Raw genomic sequence first — 12,744 nt, 5'->3', positions numbered from 1 at the left:
AAATGAAGTTAGGAGTAAATTTCAAAATTATAAATCTGTCTTCTTGGTATGACAACGTAATATTCCAAAATCAGAAGAGATTAAGTGTATGAGTGACAGGAATTCCTGCAATTTCAGACAGGAATCCCTATTCGTTCTCTCTTTTTAAAAGTTAGTATTATTATTTTCATTAAACATTAACAAAGAGCAACGACAACTGCACAGATTTATTTCAGTTACTAGCTTGTAGAAAACACAGCACAGGACAACAACAAGGAAATTATCCATCAATGTCGTATTATGAGCACTCTGCTCTCGTGCTTTTTCTGAAGTCTCAGTGTCGAGTTTCTCCGCATGGGGTGCCCACCTGTCAATATCTCTTTTGCTCTGATCTTAAAAGGCAAGTGGGAGGAAGCTTGCGCAAACACTTTTGTGGGTCCCCCAACCCAAGATTGGAGCAAGATTGGGGACTTAAAAAAGGAAGGCGGGAGACTGGCAAAGGTGTATGCAAGTCTCCTCCCATTTGTTTTTTAAGTCCTTTTCACTCTGAACTTCAGGGAGAGGAGACTTGCAAAAGCCTTTCTGAGTCTCTACCCTCAGCCCTTTAAGACTCACATGCTTCTCCTACAAATGGCAGTGGCAACAATAAGGTAGGGGGTAACCTTCTTTCCTCCCACCAACCACTCACTTTCAAAAGAAATATTTGAAACCTCTTGTGCAATGTTTTTGTGAAGCCTTTTACAGCAGCTTCCACAGCCCCATTTCAGCTGAAACGGGACTGCAGGAGCTGCCTTAAAGCACTTCACAAAAGTGCTGTTTGAAGCAGCTTGCGTGCTTCTCCAATTCAGCTGAAATCCTGCTGCCTTGGCTATGCAATCCTCTTCTCTTTTTTTTCCAGCAAGAGTAAAAGGTGTTTTTTTTATTAAATATTTTTATTAATTTTCTAACCGTTACATAGAAAAAAGAAAAATAGCAAAAAGAAAAATACAAAGAAAAAACATTTAAACACAAGGAAAAAAGAAAAATAAGATACATCAAAACTTATTCACATTTGGGGAAACATATACTCATACTTTAACAATATAATATCCCTTAGCCAAATATTGCTCCCCTGTAATTCCTTTACACCAGGCATCCCCAAACTGCGGCCCTCCAGATGTTTTAGCCTACAACTCCCATGATTCCTAGCTAAGAGGACCAGTGGTCAGGGATGATGGGAATTGTAGTCCAAAACATCTGGAGGGCCGAAGTCTGGGGGTGTCTGCTTTACACTGTTGACTTCCTCCTTCCCCCCCCCCTTCCACGTTTCTGTTTATATCTAATATGGCACTCTCTAATTCATTCCTCTATTCTTCATTCTAATTCACTCATTGCATACATTATTCCATTCCTATTATTAAACATATTTATAGAATAGTTAAAAAATCTCCTTAAGAGTCTGAAATCTATAATTACTATTTAACATACAATCATTTCCCTCCTTTATTTAACTTCTCGCCTCCTCAGCCTCTTTATACTTCCCCCTCCCTTATTGTCCTTCTCTAACCTTATAGTTTTTCTCCAAATATATCTTAAACTTCTTCCAGTCTTCTTCCGCATGCAATCCTCTGCTGGGAACAGGGCAGGCAGCGAATGCCCCATCCTCTCGCCCATCAGCTGACATCACTGGTGACGTCAGCTGATGGGTGTGTGGGCGTGGTTGGGGGGGATGGATAGCCTTGCAGGCCAAGTTAGAACAGGTGGATGGCCAAGACTGGCCCACAAGCCAGAGATTTCCCATACCTGAAATAGACTGAGTAAAAATGCCAGTCCTTACCTTCATGCATTTCCTCATTGCTGCTTCCACTCAGAATCTTATTGCCAGAATCCCCTCTGTTTTGCCCCTCCGTGTCCAGTAACATGTTGATAAGCTCGTTTGTTGCTTCCTCCACCAACGAGCTTTTCAGGTGCAAAGTGCATGCTCCCTTCGTACAGAGTTCCTGCAAAAATGCCAATACAGTATCATTTAGATTTATATTTTTTTAATTTTCTTTTTTTATTTTGACAAGGTAATAATAATAAACAAATAAGAATATAAATGTGCACCCCACCACCGAGACCATTCCATTGTAACTATCCAACCTCCCAAAACTTTGACACCTCTTGAGATGGTTTGACCCCTTTCCATTTCAACAGTACAAATTCTACAAACACCTTCCCTATTTCCTCAGAATCATTTCTCCTGCGTATTCCCCATCTTACCTTAATGTCACATGTTAATTTATCATTAATAGCTATATCCCACACCTCTCTATACCATTCTTCCATTTTATATTCACCTTGCCTCTTCCTAGCTATCGTAATTCATGCAGCTTTCAATAAATTAGGTTTAATTCTGGCTTAGCAATGCTAGCAACAAGACAGCTGTGTATGTCGTTCTCTTGAGTTACATAAACACATGGAAAGAGCCAACGGTCTTTGTTGCATTTTTGTCTCATCATTGCTTCCAAGGAGCTCAGGGAAGCATACATGGGTCTACACCAGGCACCCCCAGACTACGGTCTCTGGGCTGGATACAGCCCGAAGGACCGATTTATCCGGTCCACGGCGATCCCCACCGCCCGCTGCCGCCGCCCGCTCTTACCGGCGCAGTGTGGCACAGCTGCTCACCTCCGGGTCGGAGGAGTGCCGGAAATAGCTTGTGTGCATGCGCAAGCATCCTTTCCAGCGCACTTCCAGGTCGGAGCAGGCCCATGCGCATGTGCACAAGCTATTTCCGGCGCTCCTCCAATCCAGAAGTACGCTGGAAATAGTGTGTGCCCACGCATGTGGGCGCACACTCCCGCACACTCCCCCGCCCTCCGGCCCGCTGTGCGATTTGCTTGGGGACCCCTGGTCTACACAGACACAGACACAGACACAGACACAGACACAGACACAGACACAGACACAGACACAGACACAGACACAGACACAGACACAGACACAGACACAGACACAGACACAGACACAGACACAGACACAGACACAGACACAGACATGTCTGCTGTCACCATCCATTTTATCTTCCCAACAGCCCTGTGAAGCAGATTAGGTTGAAAGATAGTGACTGGCCCAGGGTCACCCAATGAGATCTGCATAGCATGATTTTGAACCCGTCTCCCAATTCCCAGGCTGGTACAGTATTCCTATACCACACTCACTGTGACTATGTCATTTCAGCAGAAACAAACATGCCAGTCTCCAGAAGGCATCTGCTCAGTTCTGATGAAGCAACATTCCAGAGTGAGCATTTCTACCCCTGCTGGCTGGCCCCCTCTCAATTTTTATTCCTATCCCCAAGGCTCACTATCCTTCCAGTCTCCTTGCCTTCTCCCGTCTCATTCTCTTGCTCCTTATACCCACCACCCCATTTTGTTATCTCCTTGGATAGCTCCATGGATTAGAGCATGGCCCTGATAATGCCAAGGTTGCAGGTTCGATCCCCGTATGGGACAGCTGCATTGCAGGCGGCTGGGCCAGATAACCCCCAGTATCCCTCCCAACTCTACAAGTCTATGATTCTATAAATCGGTCGCCACAAAACATCTGCTTCAGGTGGATGCCTCACAGTAACATCTGGGATGCCTACCTCTGCTACTAGTCTGTTCTTAGCCTGCTTCTGTTTGTTGCCCACAACTCCGCTGCTTTTCTAGGGTATCAGCACATTGCTGTCTATACCACTTTGTTGTATTTAAAAGGTAAAGGTAAAAGACCCCTGGCAGTTAAGTCCAGTCGTGAACGACTCTGGGGTTGTGGCACTCATCTCGCTTTACTGGCCGAGGGAGCCGATGTTTTTCCGGGTCATGTAGCCAGCACGACTAAGCCGCTTCTGGCGAAACCAGAGCAGCGCACAGAAACACTGTTTACCTTCCCACCAAAGCGGTACCTATTTATCTACTTACATTTTGAAGTGCTTTCAAACTGCTAGGTTGGCAGGAGCTGGGACCGAGCAACGGGAGCTCACCCCTTCGCGGGGATTCAAACCGCCGACCTTCCAGCAGCAAGCCCTAGGTTCAGTGGTTTAGACCACAGCACCACCCGTGTGTTGTATTTAGAGCGTTGCAAACCATTCTTCTACTTCTTTCCATTATCTCTACAACTTTTGGTGGCACTAGCTCTAGAGAGAAGCCCTGTACTGCTCAGGGGTACCTGCCGTCCCGCTATTTTCCTCTTCTCGCCTGCTACTTTTCCAACAATATGCTATCGTGATGAGAACGACACAAGTAGCCCCTGTCCTTGCACAGTGCTATGGTCCATTTCAATGTTGCCTGCCTGAAATGGAGAGGCAGGCCATTGTGACCACATGATGATGCTTGCCTGAAAGGGAGGGGCTAACCACTGTGATGTCATGCAGATGCTGCTCACCTGAGAGGCAGACACTGGTCTCTATGCCCACCAGCATATCTCCAGTCAGTAGAGAGCAGACTTGGGACTAAGAGATACCCAGGAGAAAATACATTTTGTGGTTTCCCACTAAACAGCTAAGCTCTGCCCCTTCCTCTGGCTCGCTCGCTCTGTTCTCCCCCTCTCTTGGGATCCAGTTGGCGCTGTGGTCTCAACCACTGAGCCTCTCGGGCTTGCTGATCGGAAGGTCAGCAGTTCGAATCCCCGTGATGGGATGAGCTCCCGTTGCTCTGCCCAAGTTCCTGCCAACCTAGCAGTTCAAAAGCATGCCAGTGCAAGTAGATAAACAGGTACAGCTGTGGAGGGAAGGTAAATGGCATTTCCATGTGCTCTGGTTTCCGTCACTGTGTCCTGCTGTGCCAGAAGCAGTTGAGTCATGCTGGCCACATGACCTGGAAAACTGTCTGTGGACAAATGCCAGCCACAACCCCAGAGTCGTCTGCGACTGGACCTAATGGTCATGGGTCCCTTTACCTTTTACTAGATGTCAGGATGCTACCAGCAGCTCCTGGCTGGTTGCCCAGGGAAGTATAAAAACCATGGAAAGTTTCTTACAGTCCTTTATTATTTCAAACTTTACAAAGAGAGGTTATAAAAACCAGCCTCTTGGATAATGGCGTCCCGAGTGAATCTCCACCAACCCCAATCTCTCCCACTTCCTCATTTGTCATTCTCATCGTCTCCTCTACAGGTGCTGCTACATGCCCTCTGTCTTTGAGCTCTTTGCTCTCCTACTTTTAAGGTTTGTCGGGTTCTGGGAGATGGAGGGTCTGGAATGCTTTCTAGTGACAACGTGTCGGCCAGCTGCTGCTCTGGCTCTGCCTGATCTTTCTCTCCCATTATTCCCCAACTTTTCCCCTCGTCTGCCACTGAGTTGTGATCTCCCTCAAACCCCTGTTGTAATTCTGAACTGTCTTCTTCTTCTCTGGAAGGGTCAGGCTGGGGAGGCTGTCTCTATCATTCCTCCTCTGTCCAGCCCCTGACAATAGAGAACAATGGGAAAGCAAAGTTAACTTTTATTATATTTCTGATTTTGGGGGAGTAGATAAAAGCCGGATGAGAATCATAATTGTAAAAACTAAAAGAAAGGTTTAAAAAAAAGACTAAATTTAAATGCTAAGTCCTGTATACCCTTATACAATGACCAATTTTGGAATAAATTTTAGAAGCAGGAAAAACCAAATGGTAGAATATGATTTTCAACATGCAAATCAAGTATAAAAATAGGCAATTGGCATCTTCATACCCATACCGAAATCAGCTGAACTTTTTTTTTATTGCACACTATAATGCTTATATTAAAAACAACAACAACAAATTTCAATGGCCTGCAATCATTTTTTACTATGAGTATCTGCATGAATCCAAAAGAACCTAGCTCTGTTCAGAAGGAACCTAAGACTCCATGATCACTGCAGATGGTGACAGCAGTCACAAAATTAAAAGACACCTGCTTCTTGGAAGAAAAGCAATGACAAACCTAGACAGCATCTTAAAAAGCAGAGACACCGCCTTGCCGACAAAGGTCCGTATAGTTAAAGCTATGGTTTTCCCAGTAGTGATGTATGGAAGTGAGAGCTGGACCATAAAGAACGCTGATCGCCAAATAATTGATTTGCAGTCGTTTACAGTAGTCAACAGCTATCAGTCAGTCAATCATCCATCTCCATCACCCTTCTGAGTGATACCCCTCCCCACCCTTTCTCTATATATAAGTGTCTGGGGGCTTCTATTTCAGTGTATCTGAAGAAGTGTGCATGCACACGAAAGCTCATACCAAAATAAAAAACTTAGTTGGTCTTTAAGGTGCTACTGGAAGGAATTTTTTTATTTTGTTTCAAAGAATTGATGTTTTTGAATTATGGTGCTGGAGAAGACTCTTGAGAGTCCCATGGACTGCAAGAAGATCAAGCCTATCCATTTTGAAGGAAATCAGCCCTGGGTGCTCAGTGGAAGGACAGATTGTGAAGCTGAGGCTCCAATACTTTGGCTACATCATGAGAAGAGAAGACTCCCTGGAAAAGACCCTGATGTTGGGAAAGATTGAGGGCACAAGGAGAAGGGGACAACAGAGGATGAGGTGGTTGGACAGTGTTCCTGAAGCTACTAACATGAGTTTGACCAAACTGCGGGAGGAAGTGGAAGACAGGAGTGCCTGGCATGCTCTGGTCCATGGGTCACGAAGAGTCAGACACGACTAAATGACTAAACAACAACAATGACTCTGTAGTTTTCTCTGAGGCCATAATTCTGCACCTGATCTGTTACACCATACTGCAGGTAGGCAATCATGTGATTTGTAGACTTTACCATGCAAACAGTGCCTTCCATTCATAAAACTAGAAGTAAGGAGGTGAAGTCTAATCTAGTCTTCTCCCTGACATGCTTATTTTTCATGTGTCTGTCTCGCCAGAGTGGTGCATGCTCTAGTTCAGTGTTTCTCAACCAGTGTGCCTCCAGATGTTTTGGGACTACAACTCCCATCATCCCTAGCTAGCAAGACCAGTGGTCAGGAATGATGGGAGTTGTAGTCCCAAAACATCTGGCGGCACACTGGTTGAGAAACACTGCTCTAGTTATCTCCCGCTTGGACTACTGCAATGCGCTGTACGTGGGGCTACCTTTGAAGGTGACCCGGAAACTACAACTAACCCAGAATGCAGCAGCTAGACTGGTGACTGGGAGCGGCTGCCAAGACCACATAACATCGGTCCTGAAAGACCTACATTGGCTCCCAGTACGTTTCCGAGCACAATTCAAAGTGTTGGTGTTGACCTTTAAAGTCCTAAACAGCCTCGGTCCAGTATACCTGAAGGAGCGTCTCCACCCCCATCGTTCTGCCCGGACACTGAGGTCCAGCGCCGAGGGTCTTCTGGCGGTTCCCTCGCTACGAGAAGCCAAGTTACAGGGAACCAGGCAGAGGGCCTTCTCGGTAGTGGCACCCGCCCTGTGGAACGCCCTCCCACCAGAGGTCAAAGCTTTTAATGTTTGCTTTCTGTATTTTAATGTTTTGTTGGAAGCCACCCAGAGTGGCTGGGGGAACCCGGCCAGATGGGCGGGGTATAAATAAATTATTATTATTATTATTATTATTATTATTATTATTATTATTATTATGTGCAGGGAAGTGTATGTGTATATGTAAGAACATCCTTAATGCAAGCAGCTGAAAGTGGTGCAGCTCAGGCACAGGTTTAATTCCTCAGTGAAGGCTAGGTGTACATGATGACTATACCTTTGTCATGTGAAGGAATTGCTCGCAGGTCAGCGGATCGTCTTCAGGGAGATTGCAAAGGGGCACAGTGCTCATTTCTTGGAGAACAGCATTGATACGAAATTCTATTAGGTCATTTACTCGATCAAGCAGCAACTCAAGGTCAGCTTCAAGGGCAAAGAAGAGAATGAATATAGTTAGGCCAAGTACTTTCAGAAGCCACTTTCCCCTCCCTTTTAAGCATGAATGGACTAATGTGTTAGGGAATTCTTAAAACCATTGTTAAGGGGTGCAACGTAGCAGCCAGCCGAGAGGGCAGAGAGGGTTTTTCATCATCAAAATCTTAAAGAGGACAGTTGAAAAATATAAAAACTTTTTATTAAAGACTGGAAATGGTTTATTGAATATTTACAAACAAACTGTAAACAGATAAGAACATTGGCAGGATTGCTGTAATAACCTGCAATTTTATAAGAGTCTATATTTAAAGTACAGTAGATGAATAAATGAGTAAGAAAAGTTAATTTGAAATATGCAGAAAATATTAAAAAATAAATTTAAGGAACTGTAGAAAGAGGGGGAAAGGAAGTTGAGTTTTGAAATGTTGAAATGATTGTAAAATTATTGAAATGTATAAAATTAAATAAATAAATAAATGTATTTTAAAATTTAGAAGAAAAATATAAAAACCAATCACTTTTGAAGAGTTTCAGAAGTGAAACAAAACTGCACACAGGCTGAGACTTGGCACTCAGCTATACAGCTGCAAATACAGCATTTTAAGTGTGTTGTAAGTGTATTATACAATTGTGACACTAGATGGCGGTGGTGAGCTAATGGTAAATTCCACATACATTTTTAAAACGTTTTTAAAAAGCATTTTCACAGTGTTTTTTTACATATGTGTAGATTCAGTCATAGAATGGCTTGGTCAACAGCTGGTGTTCCCAGCCCCATGTCTTGTGCTAAATACCTAGTTTGGCATTAAAAAAAAACAACCTATTACACTCTGTATCATTATTATTTCCACTTATAAGGAAGGATAAAAAAAAAATGAGGAATCCGAAGAAATAGTGATAAGCTTCCTGAACTCCTTCCTGGAGTTCAAAGTCTTTATCGTGGCACTAGAGAAGACAACAAAGATCAAACAAAAGAAGAATTATAAACACTAATTTCGTCTTGATGTCATTTAACACACCAATGAACACCTGTGCTTTGCACCTAACAGCATACAGTAAGTTTGCAGCTTGTGCACATTTAACATGTGTGCATTCAGCAAAATAACAACAACAACAACAACAACAACAATAATATTTTTAAAGGGTGGAAAGGAAAAATGACTTTGGCAATCTTACCCGCCATTGAACCTGATGGGTTTTACCTACACTTGATTATGGCTTTGGGTGCGATCCCCGGAACATAACCCCTGTGTAAGTTGCAGGCTTGCTGTACCACCAAGAACGAACAGATCACATGCAGAGTTTGAACCTCAGTCCTGATCATTAAGAAGGCACTGCATTTGTGTGCTGATTGGTTACAAGTCTGTAAGGAAAGTGTCTTATTCCTAATGATAAGACTTACCAAGCTTATCCAAAATACTCTGTAAGTACTTCTCGATATTCAGGGATGTCCAGGTCAGTGTGGTCAAACCAGGCTGGATAGCATCATCCACTTTTGCCAAATGAGGAGCCATTAGCACATGAAGGGGAGTTTGGATTTTTGATTTCACTCTCTTGTACTCTGCCAGCATCATCTGAAATGAGGCCCAGGAAGGGTTGTAAACATGCAGCATGAGCAAGGAGGGAATGGCACTCAAAGGTACTAGCATCCCTTATGAGACCCACCCCCCAAAATCTCAGTATGTGCATTATTCCCACTGGTGGGTCATGTCCTCTCCATTTCATAGCCCTGTCTCTTTTCAATGCGGCCACCATTTTGTGTTATACCGTATACCCAACAGCAGCCATTTTGTATTATGACACACCCACAGCAGCCATTTGTGATAGGCACCCACAATATGCTCTCAAAATCCCAAATGTGCCTTCCGACCCCCCAAAAAAACCTTTATCCACCTCATATTGTCGAGTTCTGCTCTACAGATTAAAGATATACTTGGACTATGTTCAACTGACTGGGTCACAAGTTGTCCATCAACCATGTATTGTGGCCTGGCAAGATATTTTATAACCATCTTGTTTTTGCTGTCCTGGAAAAGCCACTGTTGGGACTCAGCTACATTAGTAAAAATAAAACGTTATACAGTAAATGTGTTACAACACTGTGACACCAGATGGCGCTGTAGAGCTGAAATTGGAACTCTGTGAAATTTTTCATTGTGAACTTTAAAACGGGTTTTTTCAGAGCATTTTTTATAGCTGTGTAGATGCAGACTTTGTCAGCCATCTATATCTAACAGGGTGGGTCACAATATGTCGAGACCTGGTTTAAAGACTATCAGGATACAAATATGACAATTTGCAAGAATACTCTTCTTCTTTTTTTAAGGTGGGGTCAGTTTTGCTGTAGTTCATCTCATCATTATACTTGATAAGCCTCCAAGTTTACTGGAGGGAACACCTAACCAAATTTAGTGACATATGAGAATATAGTTTGAGTTCCTCACTTGTAGTTTCAAAAATAATTTAAGGTGTCAACATGAATAGAAGTCATGAACATTGCAGTTGTTGTATAAGGGATTATTATTATGACAGGAAAGCAATGGAAATTAATAAGATTTTGGGACAAATAATCCAGCCATCAATTCTAGCACATGGGGGGCCACCTTATCTAAATTATGTAATTCGGTATTTGAACTATTGGTATTAATAATTGAATTATAAATTGGTATTGTTATAATGAGGCTATTATTGGATTGTAATTGAAAACTAATAAAAATGATTATCAAAAAGAAAAAGAAAAATTTAGCGACATACAGTATAGATAAATTCAGTAGGAAAGACTACATAGCAATTTAAACAAGACAGGATTTCAACCTACTGGCACATCCAGGAGATCCTTAAAAAACTGTTTTATCTCTAAACAGTCATATGTAAACAGCGCATGAAGTAAACTGAAAAGACGGCACGAGGATAGTTTATCCTGGAACATCAGGTATCTTCTTAAACCAGCGAGTTGACTTTCCCATAGATGCAACAGTTAGGTTGAAGAAATCGAAGAATACCTGCAGCTTATTGAAGTTCTGTTTGTAAGAGTCACGTTTCTGTTGAAGTGCAACAGCAAAGGGTGGAATGTCTAGTCCCATGCGTGACATGCACTCTGTTTCCCTTATTAAGGTGAGAATCTCTGGGTCAAAATTAACAAATATTTCTCCTGGCTCTGGAGCTTTCACCAATAATGAGGCCTGAAGCCCGGCTCTAGTTAGGTGGACCTGCAGACAAGAAATGTTACAGACATTACTGTCATCAAGACGAGCTCACATCTGTCTTTGTCCAAAACTATCACCTTACACCGGAGGTTTTCAACCTTTTTGGGTCCACAGCTCCCTTGACCAACTGCATTCTTTCTGAGGCAGCCCTGTGGGACTCAGGAGCCCAGTTATGTCACCCCTTGCCTGCAGAGCCGACAGCCCCTCACCCTTTTTTGAGCACCCTCCCTTGTGGGCTCATCCTCTTCTCCTATCCCCTCCCCCTTGGGAGCCCTCCGGGAAGCCGCAGCTGCTGCCCCTGGTCTCTGAGCTGCCCCAGCCCCACCCCAAAGAGTGGTGTCTCCTCCCATGACCCCACAGGGGCCTGGGAAGCACCCACGGGCCAACCCCAGAGACACCATTCATCTGGGGAGCTTGTAGCCAGGGCTGCTGCAACAAACATCTGTGAAAGCCTCTGGGAGGCAAAGATGCGAGAGGGCATCAGAGGAAGGGAGGGAAGGAAAGGGGGACAGAGGACAGTGTTGCCCACGGCACCCCTGATCATCATTCAAGCCCCCCCCCCAAGTGTGCCATGACTCACCGGTTGAAAACCACTGCCATGCACAAAAGCAGGCACAGCCCAATCTAACCATCTGAGCCACTGGGATTCTACCAGTCTCAGAATCCTGCTCTTCTAACTATCTGGAAGCTTTCCATAGACTTTTGATACATTAGATTGCTATAGACTGGCTTGGGGATGAAGTTAGAAGACACAACTAGTTGATGCCTTTTATGGTATGCACTTGAGGAAGCCAGCCTGCGTGGAAAATACAGCCCCAGAAGCCCTTTGCAGTAGCCTGGAACCCCACAAAAAATCTAGAAGAATCCTTAATGCCTGTGGGTGGAATTCAATGCTGCGCTCTTCCAATTGTTCTGTCTGCGCAAGCGTTTCAGATTGCCGGGTGGAATGATTCGCCTCTCCTCCACCCGTGTGCTGCTATGGGGGTTCTCTCAACACACACACCCAAGTCAATTTGTGGGGTCGTAGGGGAGGCAAGGGGAAAAACCCCATTGGGCAAGCAGAAGTCCTTGCCCTGCAATTCCACCAATGGGGCTCATTAGGTGAATCCCACCCCAAGTCATGAAGAGGAAGCAACATCTCAGCAAGTTCTGTAGTTCTAGCAAACTGCAGTTCAACATTTACATCCAGCAAGGTTGCAGAATAAATGGCACTTGCTACACTTCATGGCTACACAACAAGCCCAGCTCCGAAGCAGTGTTCATCTTGGTTCTCCTCTCCCACAGTTCCTGAAGCAAAGAACTCTATTTCTGTGCTAGCTGTGCTAGAGATGAAAGCTGCTGTTGACACATTGCATGCACATTCTCACATGTTGTATGCTCAGAAACCTTTCACTGAATAACCCATGTGAACATAGGAAATTTATTTATACTGAGTCAGACCACTGGTCCATCTACCCTTATACGGTTTACTCTCACTGGCTTTTCAAGACCTCAATCAGGAGTCTCTCTGTCCTGCTATCTGAGAACCTTTTAACTCAAGATGTAGAAGACTGAACCTTCCACAAGCAAAGTTTGTATTATACCACTGAAGCCTGGCGGCAATAAACCCACCCAGATTAGAAAGCAATCTAATATGCAGTACTCATTTCTGCCGAGCAATTTCACTCAATACTGTATAACACATTTTGTATACTATTTACACTAATCTACACATTAATGTGCCCATTTTTGTACATGCTAC

General features: G+C 43.9%; 1 protein-coding gene across 2 annotated transcripts in view; it reads right to left on the bottom strand.

Moving 5' to 3' along the window:
- The window catches only part of DNAH5 (dynein axonemal heavy chain 5), a 151,871-nt gene that overhangs the window by 116,218 nt on the left and 22,909 nt on the right, over positions 1–12,744 (bottom strand). For both annotated transcript variants that reach the window (XM_035125561.2, XM_060278039.1), the window contains 4 exons: positions 10,800–11,006; positions 9,200–9,371; positions 7,640–7,785; positions 1,796–1,958 (listed from right to left, as the gene is read on the bottom strand). In XM_035125561.2, coding sequence (XP_034981452.2) covers positions 1,796–1,958; positions 7,640–7,785; positions 9,200–9,371; positions 10,800–11,006 — 688 coding nt within the window. The remainder of the gene's footprint in view (positions 1–1,795; positions 1,959–7,639; positions 7,786–9,199; positions 9,372–10,799; positions 11,007–12,744) is intronic.

Source organism: Zootoca vivipara, chromosome 8 (genome assembly GCF_963506605.1).
Source record: "Zootoca vivipara chromosome 8, rZooViv1.1, whole genome shotgun sequence".
Lineage (NCBI taxonomy): Eukaryota > Metazoa > Chordata > Lepidosauria > Squamata > Lacertidae > Zootoca > Zootoca vivipara.
This window is presented reverse-complemented; position numbering and strand designations above follow the sequence as displayed.